This window comes from Camelina sativa, chromosome 13 (genome assembly GCF_000633955.1).
Source record: "Camelina sativa cultivar DH55 chromosome 13, Cs, whole genome shotgun sequence".
Classification (NCBI taxonomy): Eukaryota; Viridiplantae; Streptophyta; class Magnoliopsida; order Brassicales; family Brassicaceae; genus Camelina; species Camelina sativa.
The window spans coordinates 18,069,906-18,088,728 of record NC_025697.1 but is presented as its reverse complement, the minus strand read 5'-3'; the positions used below and the strand labels follow the sequence as shown (position 1 = coordinate 18,088,728).

General features: G+C 30.9%; 5 protein-coding genes across 6 annotated transcripts; 2 read left to right on the top strand and 3 right to left on the bottom strand.

The window, feature by feature from the left end:
* Positions 2,225–3,553, bottom strand: LOC104737031 (sodium transporter HKT1-like). The gene has a single exon (XM_010457128.1). The coding sequence runs from the start codon at positions 3,539–3,541 to the stop codon at positions 2,435–2,437; it is 1,107 nt and encodes a 368-aa protein (XP_010455430.1). The 5' UTR covers positions 3,542–3,553; the 3' UTR covers positions 2,225–2,434.
* Positions 5,455–7,103, bottom strand: LOC104737030. 2 transcript variants are annotated; one of them, XM_010457127.2, is made up of 3 exons: positions 6,769–7,103; positions 6,104–6,343; positions 5,455–5,762 (listed from the first exon to the last, which is right to left on the bottom strand). In XM_010457127.2, the coding sequence occupies exons 1-2, from the start codon at positions 6,978–6,980 to the stop codon at positions 6,139–6,141; spliced, it is 417 nt and encodes a 138-aa protein (XP_010455429.1). In that variant the 5' UTR covers positions 6,981–7,103; the 3' UTR covers positions 5,455–5,762; positions 6,104–6,138. The 2 variants fall into 2 exon arrangements, with proteins under 2 accessions (XP_010455429.1, XP_010455428.1); XM_010457126.2 differs by lacking the exon at positions 5,455–5,762 and having other exon boundaries at positions 5,894–6,343.
* On the top strand, positions 11,879–16,305 carry LOC104737029. The gene is made up of 2 exons (XM_010457125.2): positions 11,879–12,072; positions 15,913–16,305. The coding sequence occupies exons 1-2, from the start codon at positions 11,951–11,953 to the stop codon at positions 16,154–16,156; spliced, it is 366 nt and encodes a 121-aa protein (XP_010455427.1). The 5' UTR covers positions 11,879–11,950; the 3' UTR covers positions 16,157–16,305.
* On the top strand, positions 16,996–18,073 carry LOC104737028. The gene is made up of 2 exons (XM_010457124.2): positions 16,996–17,363; positions 17,661–18,073. Exons 1-2 carry the CDS (start codon positions 17,158–17,160, stop codon positions 17,875–17,877), a joined length of 423 nt encoding a protein of 140 aa, XP_010455426.1. The 5' UTR covers positions 16,996–17,157; the 3' UTR covers positions 17,878–18,073.
* Positions 18,554–18,823, bottom strand: LOC109128467. The gene has a single exon (XM_019234839.1). The coding sequence runs from the start codon at positions 18,821–18,823 to the stop codon at positions 18,554–18,556; it is 270 nt and encodes an 89-aa protein (XP_019090384.1).

Here is an 18,823-nt window from a genome sequence, read left to right as displayed (position 1 = left end):
TTTTTTTTTTTTTTTTTTGCGAAGAGATAGCCTCAAGTTTCTAAGTTAATGTAATTTATTGCAAACGTTTCATTTTAATGAAATTCACAAGTTTAAAAAGTTTCACAGCTTTTTATTGTATTCCATTATTTTAGCTTAATAAAGGTTGAAACTTTCCGGCGAGTTTTAGGCGCCAATTAATTTTCTACTAATTACTACAAGTTTTGTTTGTCTCCTCTTATCAAATTTCAAGTTATTGAGGTTTTTTTTTTTTTTGTTTTTTTTTGTTTTTGTAGATTATAAAACTTGGCCAATGTTAAAACTTCTAAATAGCGTAAATAAATCAATTTGGTCCTGAGTTACGATATGTTTTTGTTCAAATAAGCTTGGTTTAATTCCGGTTAAGCTTTGGTTAACACTCTGTCTCCTCCTGTGGCATAAATGTAATTTCACTATGAATGGAAAAAAGAGACGTCGTTAGTTTTTTTAGCAGACACGGCTCTGGCTGTTATGGAATCTCCCGGCTATATCCTTGTAACGCCGTTAAAGTCTCCATATATAAGAGACCAGTGTACGTTGTAGCTCCTTTTTAGCTCATGAGAAAAAGCATTGTAAAATCTCTCAGGGTTTTAGAATTCTCTGTGCACACAAGGTGTTCGACGAATTGACTGTGAGGCAGAAACTAAGAAAAGACTTATATCAACATGTCTTTTAAGATGTTTGAAGAAAAAAAGCTTAATGGAAGATCAGAATCCATGCTCATCTTGGTATTCATGGTTTGAAGGAAGTATTAAAGATTGAGGAAGAGGATTGAAACAAGTATGTTAAAATAGCTGAAGATGAGAAACTTTTTGCCAAGTTGAGTCCAGGTCGTGAAGAGAATAACAAACAGAGGCAAGGAGCATGATCATCCTCAGCGTTGGAGATAAAGCTTTGCGAAAGATTATGAAGGAAGAAACAGCTTCTGGTATGTTAAAAGTTCTATATGACTAGTTCTTTAACAAGGAGGTTTTACTTGAGACAGAAGTTGCATAGCTTGAGGATGAATGAAACCAAGTCTGTTGTAGAAAACGTTGATGAGTTTCAGAGGTTGATTGATGAATTACGTAATGCTAAAGTAGAGATGTCTGATGAAGACCATGCTATATTTTTGTTGATATCTTTGCCATAGCAATTTGATGCGGTTAGAGATATGTTTACGTATGATAGAACGAACTTAACGTTAGAGGAAGTCATTGATGCTGCACTGTCCAAAGAGATGGAGCCAGGTGGAAGGTGTATAAAAACAAGTTAAGAGAGAGTTCAAGAATAAGGACTGAAGTTAGAAAAGTTTGATGGGAGTGGTGATTACATTTTATGGAAGACAAGGATCCTTGCTCATTTAGAGATTCTTGAATTGATGTAAGCTTTAAAAGATTGAGGCGCGTGGAAACAAATATGTTGGAAAGATGAAGGTAAGAACCATTGTGTAGCTTTGATTCTAGATCTAGAAGAGAAGAAGAGAAAGTCAAGGAGCATGATAGTTGAGAGCTTAGAAAATCAGGGATGAACCAAAGCTAGAACAAGTCTTACACACTTGATGAAGTGATTTGTGCTGTACTGACTAAAGAGTTGGACCTTGGTTCCGTTTACAAAGATGTAAATTAAAAGCTCTGCAGAGAGTCTTCTCACAAGCAAAAACATAATAATTGGTGGCTCTACTTGTTTGTTTCGCAGAAGAAACACATGAAAACAAACAGCTTACGATAGAAATATTTGCTTTTATAGAAAAGTTAGGTAACTGATTCACTAATTTTCGAAACTATATGTGACAATATGCGGAGGAAATGGTTAAAATCAACCCCAACTATTTGCTAAACGCTTTTTTATACTTAAATTTCAACATCCAGCAAATAACAACATAAACTGTATTAAAATTCAAATTTGCTATTTAAACTATATAAAATATTGTTAATTTCAACCTCTGCTCGAACAGTGTTAAATCAGAGTTTAATGATGTTAAGTCATTAAACTCTTAGTTTTGGTCAATCCCAGTGTCATATGGATGTTACAGATCGTTTGACTCAACATCGTTAAACTCGAATAGAAGTTGAAATTGACAACACTTTATATAGTTTAGGTAGCAAATTTGAATTTTAATATAGTTCATATTGTTATTTACAGGGTATTAAAGTTTAGGTATAAAAAAGCGTTTGGCAAATATGTTTGGTTTTTTCTGTAGTGAAAAGTCTAGCCAACTTTCATGTGGTGACCTTTTCTTATTGTATTCGATCGTCTAAAAAAGGACTATCTCAACTGTTTTAGTTTAATTTATTGTTAAAAAACACAAGATACAGCACGTACTATATAATTAAGTGTATAAGAAACTTCACCTGTGTGTATGTCGACATTATGCACATAATTTGAGTCCATATATGCATAAATATATCAGGAAAGGATTTAAAGCAACTGCAACTCACATCATTAGGGTGAAGAGTATGAGGATAGCTGGGGAAAGTGTATAGAGGTCAACAATAGTCTCCCCGGTATGTCTTGAATTGACCACTTGAAATAGTGATCCAACCAACTTCTCGTACGAACTCATTCCTTCAAGAGACTCGGAGCTCCACTCAAAGGTGCAAAAGAGAAGAAGCTGTATCATTAGAAACCCTAACACCGTCAATCCAAGAAGGACACATAGACGAACGGAGAGTAGATGAGAGTATCCCATCTTTTTGTGGTTCTTGAGAATGTAACTAAACTCGTCGCGCTTTGTGATCTTATAAAGTCCCCAAATGAGGAAAACCAAGAAGCAAGGGAACAAAGTGTTTCCCATCAGTACTTGAGGGATTAAGAGCCAGATGAGACCAGAGTTCTTGCGAAAGATGATCATGTTCTCATTAGTGGGGACAAATCCACAGTTAGCAAACGTGGAGACAGTTGTGAAGACGGAGAAGGTGAGAGGTGAGATTTTTTTGGAACTAAGGACATCTCTCGCCGATTTAACAAATTTTACGTACACAAGAAGCAACACAGAGCCAGCTAGGTTTGATACAAGATGATAACTAAGAACCACCGAGTACAAGCACTTAGATGCCCTTTCATCGATCTTTTTAAGACCCTCGCAATTATCTACTACAGTCTCAAGGTCACTACGGCCATCCTCTATCGGACGGTCCAAATGAAAAGACCCCATAAGATGTCTAATCTTGTTATGAGGGAAGACGAAGTTGGTGAAATGGGAAAAGTAGAGGCTTAGAAAAGAGGTGAAGATTTCGCCTCCGAGCAACATGAGGATAGTGAGGAAGATAAGTTGAGTGTTGGAGAAGACTTCCATGTCAACGGTGGACAGGGAAGAAACTGTGATGGCAGAGACAGAAGTGAAGAAGAGGTCCAAGTCATGAGGACGTGAAGTGGTTCTTGGCTTTGTGATTTTGAGTGCCAAGAACCCTAAAAAGGAGAAGAATGAGAAGTAGATGAAGTAGAGAAAAAATAGGGAATTAGATTTAGTAAGCTGCGAACGGAGTTTAGATAGTTTTGCAGCAACTCTCTCCATTTTTAGTTCTTGAGTCTGTCTATGCATTATTATTGGCCATATAAGGTGAGTTTATATATTACAGATTACACGTACATGAACATTTTCAGCCACATATTATATGGTGACTATTACTGATATGATACCAATATATAAAATTTTCCACTTCACGTCGTTATTTTCCAGAGATTTTCTCTTTCCAGTTTCGAAGGAATACGATATAGAATTCTATACGAAATGAGAAAAAAAAAAAGAAGAAGCAAATATTGAAATGCGTAATTTAATTGACGTGGCAAAATTCTCTTCCTTAATTGGAATGAAACGAATTGTTCTTTATTATTTGTTTGCTCCAAAATCATCCAATTCCATGCATGATACTTTAGCCTATGTAGAGATCAATTCATCCAATTCTTGAGAATAGAATTGTTGGAATTAGGAATAATTGATCGAAGGAAAGAATGCTTATATATAGTATATATATCAGTAGTTCAGTACTATAGCAAAAAGACTTTAACAATGGATGAAGTGATTCAAAGGAACTATAGTAATTATAAGTAGAAGGAATAAGGTACTAGATGGAAATTAAAGAGTCAACATAATATGTTACATTTGCTCGTAGATTGAAGAGAGAATTCGAGCAAAAAATATCAAAGTCAAAATCAAAGTCTAAAAGGCAAATTTGGAAAACACGAGTTTAGAATTTCCCAGCATTTTACTTAGATAAGCAATCTTGTATAACTGTTGAAAATTTTAAAATGTTTTCTTGAGAGAGTTATACGCACGAGGAGTAAACTGTTGTATGATAAGGGGACCATTGGTAAAATGTAGGAAGTGATACAATATAATATTTAAATGGTGAATGTATCAATCACTTGCTAGGTGGCCAACTTAAAAATGAATGAAATTCGAACCTTTGATGCAGATGTTGACAATTGAGGCCAAACATAATATGTTCATGCTTAAATGCGTTTAGCACTAGAAAATCATTTCCTTTATATATAAAATGTTATCTTCTGCTAGGTGTAAATGTTTTTATATATACGAAAAAATTTAGGAGATCTTCTTAAGCTTAGAGATAAAATTATTCGGAGCCACAAAATGTTTGTTGAATAACCTTTTCGAAGAAAGGTACCATTTTTTAAGTGACCTCTCTTTTTGCGTCTTTGGATTCGTCTAGCTGTCTTAATATCAGATTTAACGATGAGAACATTTCACTATTTCAGTAAGCCAGACCGTGTAAACGTGTACGGTGTACTTATCAATAGTACTAGTTATAGTGTCTGTCCGACCTACGGTCACTTTCGAGAATTTACTACTACGGTCACTTTCGAGAATTTACAATATTTGAAACCTGGGTTGTTTATTGTGAAGAAAAAAAAAGTACACATGTATGTTCCATATACTTTCGTATTTATTGTACGGTTCCGTCTCCAGTCGAACTCGTGGCTCATCCCGAGAGATCTTATATACCTAAAACAAGATAAAGGGAGATGTCTGAGCAAAATCTAATACTACACACTTGATCTAGAATAATCAAATCACTTTCTAAGTACTACGTGTGATTAATTACATGTATACTCTTATCGATTAAATTACATTCATCAAATGTATAGGTAACCACACAACATATATAACACAATCACATTCATCATAGCAACCAACAAACACTCTTCGCATAACAAGATGGATGGCTCATAAGTCCCTAGAATGTCACTATTCAATAGTAAGGCAAAACAAGTTCATGGGAGAGGACATATGATACATCACCAAGTGCTTTTCGAACCACGGATTGATTCACGCAAGTTTTCAGTGTTTTTCCTTGATTGAGAGTTTGAGACTTTCTAAATATCTTTTTTTGATCAAACATATTGTATTCCATTCATTCACTCCTAAAGGAGGTAAAGTTTACAAGATCTTGAACCAAGAAGTAAAGTTATTTTATATAATCCCCAAGTGAAATATTACGATCAACGTGTCTTTTTTATCTCCTTTAATTAGGGCGTCTTCTCGCAAATAATATTATTTAAAACAAACTTAAGGCAAGCAATATCATATCGCGAAGACGTGAACGTGTCTCTAACACCATGAGGTTAAAGATAAATGCGTAATTTGTTCTCTGTCTTTTCCCACTAACTTTGGAGATTAGTGGTCAATCACAAATCGGATGCTACATTCTTCAACCACTTCTTGTTCTCTTCTTTCAAAACCCACATTATCGATCCATGGATATTACGTGAATACCACTTTTATTATCTACTCAGCTTTGAACCTTTTAACAAAAAAGAAAAAAAAAATTCTCAAGTAAACTTTCAACAATACGAACTATTTGTTTATATTGCACTTCGAATGACATTGATACATATGACTCCAGTTTCCACTAAAGCTAACACTACAGGAAAATTGCAAACCAAAATATCGGTTCAATTTCATCAGGAAGCATAAGCAGATGGACGCTAGACTAGGCAAAATTTTTCTTTAGATATCGAAGCAAACAGATCCCAAAAACGCAGAGAGTGATATATGTATATATATATATATATATATATATATATATGACAGATAAAACTAAGTATCCATCAACATAGAAGGATTGTCAAAGTCTTATCTTACACACGAATATGCAGAGCAGAGACTGAGACCCATTCTCACTCGAATTGGTAATGTTTGTCAACAGCAACAGAGACATCCCAAGTGCAACTCATTCCTTTAGGGAAAACAACAAAGTCACCTGCTTCAATCTCTACACCTTCTTCAGATCCATCAGGATACACTTTCACTTTCCCCTCTAGCAGATAACAAGTCTCCTTTGAACTATATGTCCATGGGAACTTGCTTGGAGGACAACCCCACCTATGCAATGAAAAAATCCAACACTGAGAAACTGTGTATCTTTCTGGCTTCTACATATGGCAATATCACCATTTCCACAACAACAAAGAAAAAGCTAGAAACTTTCTTATCCGGGCAAGAAAAAAGTTTACAACTTTCAAGATCAGAGGTTACATATGACATGATCATGGAGACTGAATTCAACAAAAACAAAAAAAAGAGAGAGGCTTTCTTATACGGGCAACAAAAAAGACTAATCCTTTCAATATCAGACTGATCAGTTGACGTAAAAGATTGTCTAATACACCCACAAAAATTGAAACCAGGACTTGTTTTGAAGCACCAAAAAACAAAGCTAAAGGCTTTCTTCTTTGGTCAAGTAAAAAAGACTAAAGCTTTCTTATTTACTAGCAAAAACAGAGGAATACATAAATCAACTGATGTACTTGGGCCAATTACGAACACCGAGTTGGGTGAGTTTGGACTCAGGTGGATTCTTCTCAATGGTGATGCCCAATTTCTCAGTAGCCATAGACTCGGCTCTAATCCCAGCCATGGATGGTGATCTTCTTGAGTCGTAGAACTTGTTTGATGTTCTTGTGAGGATAAGCCGATTTGGGTTGATGCTTGTTAAATTCACAAGACCAATGCAACCCATTTTGATATCTTAATAACTTACTATTAATTAATTTGTTCTCTCTGGTTACAACTAACTAACTACAACAGAAGCTCTATTTTGATTTTTATTTTGTGGATCAGTAATATGGTAATAACATATGATCCATTCATATCTTATCTCTTCCCCTCGTTATATATATTTTTTTATTTTGTTTTTTTTCTTTTCTTTTTATAATATATTCAGAGATTGAAAGCTAAAGGAAAAACAAAAGATTTAAAAATAAGAAAAATTATAAAATTTATATAAGGAAATATATATATATATATATATCTTATATAATATGAGAAGGTTTTTCTCTGTTTTTTGCTAAGGAGATGACACTTGGCATGTTATTTCTCTAACACCTGTATTTATTTTATTGTTTGGACCTAATTAATTAAATTCATTTGTACTTTGGACATAAATAATTAGAGGCCCATAAAACAAACAAAAAAACTCTTCATATTTCATCATAGGAAAAAACTAATTATAGTTTATTTTGAAATTTTAGAATTTTGAAACTACAGGTTTCAATCTTATGTATGATTCAGGGCAAAAACGGATTCTAAGTTATGTATAAAATTTATTTCTGGGTTTCAATCTTATAAATGATTCATGGACAAGAAATGATTCTAGATTATGTTAGAATGAGGGGTATTTATGTGTTCTCAAAATTCTCTTATAAATTCATAAATTTTTGGATTATCATATACGCTTAGTTTATGGCCTTTAATCTTATATAATCTAATGGTGGGATGTTTTCCGTAAGTAATTTGAGAAATACTTACTCATTTATTTCCCATTAGACCTTACCAATTTGTTTTCCATAAAAGTAGAATCATTCCGTTTTCCATGAAATTAGAATTCAATCTCTAATTACTCTCCTTTTAAAACAATTTTCAGTTATTATTATTTAATTTCAGTCATTAGGTTCAGATAAAGAATTATATTATTTTTATATATCTTTCCAAATTTCAATAGGTATCTTGAATAATTTTTAAATTATTTTTGCAGGTTAGCATGTTTATTGTTCACTTTAATACTACATAGAAAAAAATTATGCGAGACAAATTTATTTATTCATTAGAGTGTTTATGTTGTCTTTCCTACTCTCCATGAGCTCTGGTCCAGGAATTATGGATGTCATACAATTTATGTATGTCCTTTCTTATATTTTAGAATTTCAATTTTTTCTTTTTTTTTGGACATTCATGTGGTAAAGCAGGATAAAACTTCTTCTTATTGGACGATGCATATGAGTTTCTCCATTGTAAATTTAATTTCTTAGTAGTCTTCATCTTTAAGCAAAAAAAAACGTATTTAAAACTGTTATAAAAAAGGAAAATTGTATGTTTACTGTCATTAAAAATCATGTTGTTAAGCTTGTGATTTCTTTTTATATCATAGTATGATATGAGTTGCATTTTTCTATACTATATATGATTAATTTGACTTCTATAGTTTTGAGTAATATATGTTAATTGTATATTGATATCATATATTTTTAAGAATCTTAGTATCAAATAGCTTTAGAATTAACCATCTTAGAAATAAAAGAACAAAAAATTTCTATAATTTTCCACTTTCACATATAATAGTTTACTTTCTAAGAAATATTATTATTATGACATTTGACATTATAATATCTTACGGTTTATCTTCTAAGTAGATACGACAAATATGATTATTCATTTTATTCAATTGCATATATGATGATGATGAAACAAAACCATTGCATGTTTATACTCATACAAAAATTAGTGTAAGTTTTAAACCATCATAGAGTCTCTAATAATTAAAATAAATGAAAAAAGAATAATATTATTATAATTGAAAAAGGGAAAATCGGTTCTCAAGGTTTAACATATAATTTAGCATTGTGAAACTTTCACAAACTATATTAATATATATAATTTTATTATTGATAATACATATATGATATGAAAAATAACTACTTAATAAAATTAAATATAATTAATAAGCATATTAATATGTTTTAATAACAGCATAAGTATTCAAATAAAATTATATTACAAATATTAAGTTACATTAAAAATAAAAATATTATATTGACGAGAAAATCACCAAAAGACGTACAATATTAGAAAAATGTTCTCAAATTTCTCTACATCTAAAAATAATTTTATATGATGAGAAAATTAATGAGTCTCTCACGAATGTACATGCTCTAATATGTATTAAAAATCTAAAGGAAGAAAAAACTACACACTCTACTATACAATCAAAATTTTGTTCATGTGTTGAAATAGTCTAACACTATATATAAAAGGAAAACTCAAGTAACACCAAACAAATCCATCCAGAAAAACTAAAATGACCAGTATATTTTTAAAATCACAATAATAACCATTTCTGAATAAACAAATAAAAATAATAATTTCCAAATTACTAAAGTTGAACAACATTGTACGCTAAATCCGTGCGTAGCACGGGATGACTTCTAGTATATATATATTATAAACTTTGTTTTAGATCATTTAAAGCATCAATTTTCGTTGACTAATTTTTTTAAATATTAATTTTCCTCGACCAAGTTAAAAAATACATGACTTTAAATATGATAATTGAGCAACTAACAGACGTTTATATGCTGTTAACCACTATTTATTAGTACCAAAACAATGTTGTTTTAATGAAATTTTTAATTCAAAAAATATCATTTTAAATAATAAATTTTTAAATGTAAGTCATTTAAAGCATGAATTCAACTGTCTGTTAACATAATTTTCATTAGCTAATTAATATATTAATGGTTAAGAACTCAACTCTCTCTTATTATTATTACTAAAGTCGAGAGATATTTATATATATGAATTATAATGAATTTTCTTCCTATATAAGATATCATATACAAATTACTCAATCTTTATTTAGAGACAATTTCATTCAAATAAAAATTAGTGTGGTTTCTAAATTAAACTTCATTGCTTTGTGTTCAATCATATTTTTCCTCCAAAAATTCTTAATTTGGCTACAAACTTATTGGAGAAGGACTAAGCACCCTTCAAATAACCCGAGTTAAACCAAAATGTATCAAAATAAACCCTAAAACCTGAGAAATGGTTCCACGCCCCAATAATCCGTAAAACCTGGGTCATGGATTTGTCTAATTCTATAGTTATTGAGTGGTTACGAACTTCGATTACACCTCGAATTTTTCGGCAGTTTTGTTTACTACAGATGCACATGATTTGTGGACAAATTTGAAGGAAAATATTTTGCGTTGCATATAAAGTACGTGTTCATCATCTAAGAAGAAATCAAACACACATTGTGGCAAGTATGGACTTGAGAATATATATTGTTGGCATCTTCACGGTCATCCCAAGGAGTATACTGGGAGAAATGCAGAGGCTCTTCACGCGGTGGTCGGACTCGTCGGAGTACAACAAACACTTCAACGGTTTGTGTACGTTCTTCACGTCCCCTACCTCAATTTTTCTTTAGTTCCATCGTCATCCAATTTTTTTTTAAAGCATATGAAGAATTGTACTGCCATTTTTATAAGCATATGAAGAATTATATTACAGGACCTTTTTCGAAGACTCAGATCGGAAGTGGTGAGGTCGAATCTGATACAATTGATATGAGAAGGTTTGAAGAGGATTAATTAGACCTGTTGGTGGAAGGTGGTTAGAGCTCCCCACCATAGACGTGGACCATTGGGTATCCATATTGAAGGGAGAGAAATATTACCTGCCACTCATGAAAGAAACTCCAAGTAAAAGAGGGCTTGAGTCATTCGTCTGGCTGGTGTAGGGTCCTAAGGTCCTTACAACGGTGATATAACTGTCCTTCAGTGTGTGTGATTGCTATCATTTTGGTGTGTGATTGATATCATCTTATCTACACCTCAAGTGTGTGATTGCTATCATCTTACAGTTAGTTTTAATACACTCTCAACGATGTGCTTATATACTCGCTCAAGAGCTCCAACTAAACATGAGTGAAAATGGGTTTGGACTGATATATATTAAAATAGAGTATCAGTTTGGGTTGAATAAACTACTCGTGTCTTTTATATATATATATACATAGTTTAAGTATAGGACTCATACACATTTTGAGAATTTTATCATCTATTTACTTTACATATTTTAAAAAGTTGATAAACGATATAATCTTACAAATTTTTAATAATAATTCAGAAAAATGTATGTTTTTTTATTTAGAAAATTGTATGTTGGATTTTTGTATTTGTTTTAATATGTTTTGTTTAACATTTAGATTCTATAATTTTAGGTGGATTGTATTTTTTTGTGTTTGGTACCAGATAGGGTTGGCGTAATTCATGCATGCACTAACCTCTCTTAACTCATTTGATATCAAACTAAAATATTTTGTGTATTTTAGTAGACCATTCTGTAAAAAAATATCTAATCATATTTATGTAAACACTAATTACCCGCTCCATAATTTGATCCCCAACATTTTTTTAGCAAGTTAAAAGCATATAATATAAATTATGGAAACTAATTTCTTTTAGAATTATTTTAAGTATATATGTTTTCTAGATGTTAAAATACAAATAATAAATCTTACACCCAAAAAGTTACTTTGTACATCCAAATTAATAATAGGGAGATAACTTTTTTTATATCAAAATCTGATAACGGCAACATCAAATTTCACATAATTTTTCATGTGTTAAAGTGGAATCTCAATAAATTTCTCGTCCTTCGACATCGGTCACAAAAATCAGTACTAGCAACAACAAAATATATGGACGACATTTATCACGAGGAACAGAATTAGCTCCACAAACTTATTTTTCTCTGTTTGTCCTGTATGGGTAGATGTACTACGTTTCATTTTCGGAAATGTTACCCCACTTTCATGTTTAGGCAAAGGTTACTTTAAATACGAACATATGTTTTGTGATCAAGCATGCTCTAAACAACATCCTTTCATCTCTTCTTTCTTCTTTATTTAGTTTTAAGTTTTCAACTATGGAACTTAACCTTGATTCGATATTCGCTCCAGCGGTTCCCAATGAGATTCATGGAATCAAGCTCTTGAGACAAACTTCGGATGCTAAGCTCGCTGAACTCGGGGTTGCCTCTTGGCCTTTGTCGGTTTTCTTTCCTATACTCTTTTGAATTTTTTTTATAACTAGGCTTTTTAGTAGTGTTTTTACCCTTTTAAAGGTTTAAAGTACATCATAATTAACATGCGGAACCAACCAATTGCTTTCTATTCGTGTGGCATGTTAATGTTCATCTAGCCTGATAACAAGAAATAAAGCACTAGGCCATTAATTCCCACAGAGGTCGAGAATCCGTATTCATGTCATTTGAATCTATGAGGGTAAATAATGATAAGACTCATCATGAGAGCATTCTAACAACATCTTGACTTCTTGTCCGAAAAACCTATTGAAATTCATTTTGTTAGGTCTTATAACAGGAAAATATGTGAATTTTTGACTGATTTTATTTTTACAGATTTATGGATTCATCCCTCAAAAAATTGTTAACGTAATTTCTATGGATGAAAAATCCTTCTATAGAATCTGTCGAAAATGAGTAATTTGACCTATAATTGATAAATTGTCGTACGTCAGTTAAACTTTCTTTGAATTGTCTGAGAGGACCACCTTTTGTCAAAAAAGTCATCAGGTTAGAGTTCCAGGTTTTCTATAGATCAAAGAAACCACCTGACAAATGTAAAACCTATGAAATTTAGAATGACAAGACTAAGGTATTATAGTAACTAGGTTTTAAATCCACGCTACGCGTGGGTATATTTGATATATTTTGATGAAAACTATATATGATTGATGACGGTAGTAAAATATTATCTTATAAAAAAATTAAATTAGTATTAAGAAAAATGTTAAATTTCAGATACACAATTTTTTGAAAGATAAAAATCAGTTGTGTTATAAAATCAAATCTAATAAAAAAAATCATGAATTTAACTCGACATTCAGGCGAGGCGAATTAAACTGATGAACTCACATATCCTAAACCATTTCTTTGACTACCAGAAAAACAAAACAATTTTATCATCATGAATTTAACTCGTTTCATATTTAATTGATCGTTACCACCTATGTTTTCGTGTTTTTATTCAATGTTTTCTTATTCTTCATATTTTTTCTTGTCATTTCTATTATCAAATTTTGTGGTAATCGTCATCATTACTTTTATCGTCTGGTTCTTTTTCTTCTTCATCCTCGTCAACTTCTTCACATTCTTCCACTAAAAAACCTTTTTTAAGACTACCACACAACTTGTTAATCAATCAAACTCCAAGAACAAAATCATTTCTTTTCTCATAAAAATAAAAAATAAGATAAAAAATAAAAAATTAATGAAAGAATATCAACTCATCTATAAAATCATACACAAAATATGTTTTACTGCTCATAAGAAATAAAAATCACAAACGTAGATAAATAAGATAATTTATGTTTTACATAAATACTTATAATATTTTAAACTTTTAAATGGTTTCGAAATATAAATTTTGAACCTCTTAAAAAGTTTCAATATTTATAATATTTTGAACTTTTAAAATTTAAAAATTATAATATAATAAAACTTTTTAAAAGCTAATAACTTTTAAAAGTTTCAATATTTATAATATTTTAAACTTTTAAAATTTAAAAACTTTTTAAAAGGTAAGAACTTTTAAAAGTTTCAATATTTATAATATTAAAACTTTTCAAAATTTTAAATATTATAATTTATTTTTTGAAACTTTTTAAAGTTTTAATTTGATTAAATAAAAAACTGGATCAAACCGAATATACTTTTAAACTTGGACGCCTGATAAATCAAGCTTTCCTGTTCATTCGTTGTTGGAAGCATATTAATCTTATTTATACTAGTTCTGAATCATTGTCTAAAACATTTCTAGCCGATGTGGGATTTGTGCATAGTTCTTTTATTTCCATAAATTTAAAATTTTCCTTTTTCTAAAAAATTCTGGAAATTTAAAAAAATGTTAATGAATGACATGTCAAATCCTGATAGGTTGTTTAAAATAATTCTTAACATAGAAAATTCTAGGAATTTTTAAAAAGTTAATTAGTGAAATGTCTAATCCCTATTGGTGGTTTAAAATCTTAAGTGGACGTCTTTAGGAGCTTATAGCTTCTACTTTTTATTAGTATAGATTTATACATTTATTAATTTATCGCTAAATTAGTAATAATATTTTATAATTTATTTGCATAATTTCTTAATTTTCTTTGAAAAAAACTCGTATCAAAAATATTTTTGGGTATAATCAGTATATTTCTATAACCAATTACAAGTAAGAAATCCAGTATCATGTCTAACAGGTTAGAAATCCAGTATTTTGATTTAGTAAAACTATTAAAATTGAATTCTAACAAGAATTAATATAAAATTCAAGAAAAACAAACACCACAAGAGTCCTATTTAACTAAATTTTCTTACATATAAAAATTATTAATTTATAGGGAAAATTCCTAAAATAATTGACTTAATTAATATTTACCAGAAAAAAACATGAACTTTTTTCATTGCTAGAAAAACACGCAGACTAATTTCCAGTTAATAAAAATACATCAACTTTCCCGTTTTTCTGATTTCCTATCTATCGGTGTTAAGGCAGTCAACGACTTTAACAAAAACTTAAACATGGTAATTAGAAGAAAAACAAGAAAGTTGATGTATTATTTATCAACTGGAAATTAGTCTGCGTATGTACTTTATGGCAATAAAAAAGTTAGTATTTTTTTCTGGAAAATATTAATTAAGTCACATTTTTTTGTAAATTTTCCATTAATTTATAGTATTGATGAGATCATATTTACATAAAAATTTTAAAAATATATCTATGTATAATTTTATTAAATTGTGTCAACTGTTACACAAGCCAACTCGGACCAGATATATATATATATATATATATATATATTAATTTTCTATAAATATTATTTATCAAGTATTAATTTATACATGTTTTACTTAGATTGATTATATATGCTTTAAACATATGCAATCAAAACAGAAAATAAAGAAACAAACTAGATAGTTACCTTTGTGCCGTACAACACCGGAAATATTTGCATAAACTTTATTATAATTTGTTAATAATAAAATAATAGCAGAAATTTTATTTGATTTACTCTATACATTTTATAACCTTTTAAATTTAATTTACTTTGTTTCATATTTTGATTTCAACCCGTCTTTGGTACATGAAACAATGTTCAAATTCATGAATTATATAAATTTGTAAAATCCAGAATATAAAAAAAATGTTTTGAAGCGGTCACCTTTAGAAATTTTGATGTAACTTTTTGATTTATTTTTAGTTGTATATACTATACTGAATAAAATATAACATTTGTGATTTCTTAGATTTTAATAAGAAAAAATTATTTAATAAAATATGTATAATATTCAATATATCTCAAATAAAAGCAATGTTATATTTTAGTTTTAAAATATATCTGTCATTATTAAACGATTTAGGGATGAATATATTTAATTTTAGTTTTATTATTGTTCAAAATAGTTTGTTACTATTTCTTAAGATTTTTGAAACAATAAATGAGATCTTTCAAACAATTTCATTAAATAATTTCCAAAATATTATTTTGTTATGTTATAAACTAATATAAGCTTTTCTTTTGTTACTTATTGAATTAATTAAAATATAATAACATTTTTGTAATATGCCACTAGGGTTAAACTTTTATCAACATTGGGTAAATAAGTATATAGAGATTAAAGATGTGATCTTGTTCTATCATCTATGGTGGGACTTAACCCTAAAAAAAAATAAACAAAGAAATTGTTTCATTAAAAAGAAAAAAAAAATGAAAACACTCATCAAACCTTGGAAAGTTAGAATAAGTAGATTTAAAAGTCATGTTGAGTCATAAGTACATGTATATGGTTTGACTAACTGCGAGATCATACTTAAGCAGATGGGAAAGCATTCCACGCAAATTTCCATGGCAGTTTAAGAACACAGAAACGATGTACTTCGTCGAGGGGCAGTTGAAGGTGAAGGTAGAAGAGCATCACAAAGAAGGAGAAGCCTTAGAATTAATGGCAGGGGATTTGGTTGTGTTTCCTAAAGACATGAAAGTTTTTGTGGATGTAACTGAAGAAGTGAAGAAACGTTATTATAGAGGAGAGGGAGAGATTGTAGAATCTGAATTACCTTAATATATATATTAAAGGGATTTTAATCTCTTATCCTCATAAGGCTACTAGAGTCTATACAAGTAAGTTTGTATCTTGTAATCATATCTTTTACAATGTTGAATGCATTATGGAATAATAAAAGATGACTCGGGTTTCTTTCGAGGTCACAATGCAAGGAGTGTATTTGCATTAGAACCATATTAAATTAACATAAAAAATATTGTATTTTAAGATTTGAATTTTTTTTTTTGACATATAATTTAGTCTATTTTTCAAAAATTGGACAAAGTTTATAACTTTTTTGACTATTTTTAAGCCGATTCTGCTTAGATCACTGGTTTGGATGTTGTCACGAGTCATCAAAGTTACATTTGAATTTGATCCATCATCCACGAGGGGGTGTTTATATTGTTCTGCAGCATAGTTGATGAAGAGGCAGTGACTGGATTGAGGCTTTGAATATATTCTTGTGAGGTTAACCATTCTTGGCCAAAGCCAGATTATTTTCCACCATTCCACATGTGTTTTCGCTTGAAATTTGCGCTTGTTGCTAGTGCTTCTACTAACAATCGCCACAGAAAAATGTTTAATATTTGGGACTGTCCGTTTTTAAATTGCATACTACACCTTAAGCTTTGTATCACATGGTAAAGCCAGTCTAGTTGTGCTATAAATCCGGTTATATCTAAAAAAAAAACATATATTTCAGTTAACCAAAAACCAAACTAATCTGAAGCTCTTACTTAACCAAATTAAATTTAACATCTCGCCGTTTGATTCTTAACCAATAACCGAAGCCGAACCGAACAACCAAAAATCTCAATTAAAGTTTGGTTCGGTTCTTTATCTCTCAGGGCTTCATATACTCAAAAAGTCAACCATCTCTGCCTCACCCATTCACCAGTTTCAGTTTTCAACTCTCAGATTTAGTAAATTCGAAGAGACCATCTCTTGCAAAAAAAGCTTGAATCTTTGGCTTCTACTACATCTATTTCTACACTCAGAGTTTGTGAAAAATCCAAATGGGTAATCATTTTCTAACTCTGTCTCTGCTTCTCGTAACAGTCTGCGTTTGCGTTCCCTTCATCACCACGAAGCTTAACCCTAAAGAAGCAATCCTCTCTATCTCCTCCGATTCTGAGTTTCCTATTAATATCCACGGAGTCAAGATCTTGCGTCAAGCTTCTGATACCAAACTTGCTCAACTAGGCGTCTCCTCTTGGCCCAAGTCTGTAACTTTCTCTTATCTCTCTCTCTCTCTTTCAATGACGTTGATAGAGAACTAGGGTTTTAACAAGCAGAACTGTTAGTGTTGATCTAATCTGAGTATTTTAGGTGATCAGGAGTCAGGACAGTTTGATTTCTTGCTGCAAGAATCTGTATTTAGAGTCTAATTGTGTCTGAGAACATGTAGATTTGTGTTAGTGTGTACATTTTGTGAATTGATAGCTTAATTGGAAATAGACGAAAAAAAATGAGAAAGAGATCACATTTTAGACTGAGTTGTGATGTGCATTTGTGTAAGGTGGGAAGGAGCTCCAAGCAAGTTTCCATGGGAGTTTACAAAGACAGAGACGATGTTTTTCGTAGAAGGGAAAGTGAAAGTGAATGTCGACGGATTCAACGAAAAAGATGAAACCTTTGAGATAGGGAAAGGAGATGTGGTTGTCTTCCCTAAAGACATGAAAGTTGTCTGGGAGATTACTGAAGCTGTGAAGAAATGTTATAGCTTAAAGGAGTAGTAAGTGACTTCACATTTGATGTTTGTTTGTTGTGTTGTATCTTTGAACTAAGCCGATCTGTGTTGATGGGGGATTATGATACTTAGACTAATGGAAAGGACCGTTGTTATAATTGTCTTGCAAGTTAGTGAAAACTACCCCACATGTTGAATCTTTGGCTTCTCTTTCATTCATTCAAGACTCACTGTTGTGTAAATCTAATGGGAAACTCTAAAGAAGCAATCTTATCTCTCTTAAATTCTGAGGTTTCCACTGTAATTTACGGAGTTAAGATCCTACATCAGGTTCTGGATACTAAACTTACTCAACTAGATAACACTTCTTGGACCAAGTCAGTCCCTCTAGGTTAGTTTCAGTACACACAATCCTAATTTCATGGACTTGCAATGTCTCACTATGCTGAGCTTGTGGACTTGTGTCATGTGTGCTAAAAGAAGAGTATATTCCACAATGACAAAAACTAAAAAGTTCAATTATGACTGAAACATGTAAATTTTGTGTTACTCTCTTCAAATCGTTGGTTTATTAGCTTGGTTGACTTGAAATTTTTGCAATCTTGATTTTATTTTAGATTTCTTGAAATGTTTGTTTTATGTTGAAACCAAAATTGAATATGAAATAATGATGTTTCAATGAATTTTCATAGAAGTATAAAAATTATATATTATACAAAATTTTAATTAGGACCCCAACAGCTCAAGTACATGACAGTTCTAAGCGAATCTTCAGTCTTCTTGGCCTTCTCACTCTCAGCAGAGGAGATAACCCCAGCAGAGACAGAAGAAGAAGGCCTTTTCCCTTGAGAAGAAGATCTAACGTTGTTACGGAGATGATGGTTCACAGACCGGAGTATGTAGTTCCAACGACAAAGACCTAGTTTGTCTTTTAACGCCTCTACGGCTCCAATGCTCACTGCCACTGTCCATGCTTTGCTAGTAGAACTCAT

Coding starts and splice junctions, on each gene's coding strand:
- LOC104737028 (XM_010457124.2), top strand. CDS start 17,158: ATGGGTAATCATTTTCTAACTCTGTCTCTGCTTCTCGTAACAGTCTGC. Junction 17,364..17,660: donor GGCGTCTCCTCTTGGCCCAA/GTCTGTAACTTT, acceptor CATTTGTGTAAG/GTGGGAAGGAGCTCCAAGCA.
- LOC104737031 (XM_010457128.1), bottom strand. CDS start 3,541: ATGCATAGACAGACTCAAGAACTAAAAATGGAGAGAGTTGCTGCAAAA.
- LOC104737030 (XM_010457127.2), bottom strand. CDS start 6,980: ATGGGTTGCATTGGTCTTGTGAATTTAACAAGCATCAACCCAAATCGG. Junction 6,344..6,768: donor GGTGTTCGTAATTGGCCCAA/GTACATCAGTTG, acceptor TTCATTGCATAG/GTGGGGTTGTCCTCCAAGCA.
- LOC109128467 (XM_019234839.1), bottom strand. CDS start 18,823: ATGAGTTCTACTAGCAAAGCATGGACAGTGGCAGTGAGCATTGGAGCC.
- LOC104737029 (XM_010457125.2), top strand. CDS start 11,951: ATGGAACTTAACCTTGATTCGATATTCGCTCCAGCGGTTCCCAATGAG. Junction 12,073..15,912: donor GGGGTTGCCTCTTGGCCTTT/GTCGGTTTTCTT, acceptor ATACTTAAGCAG/ATGGGAAAGCATTCCACGCA.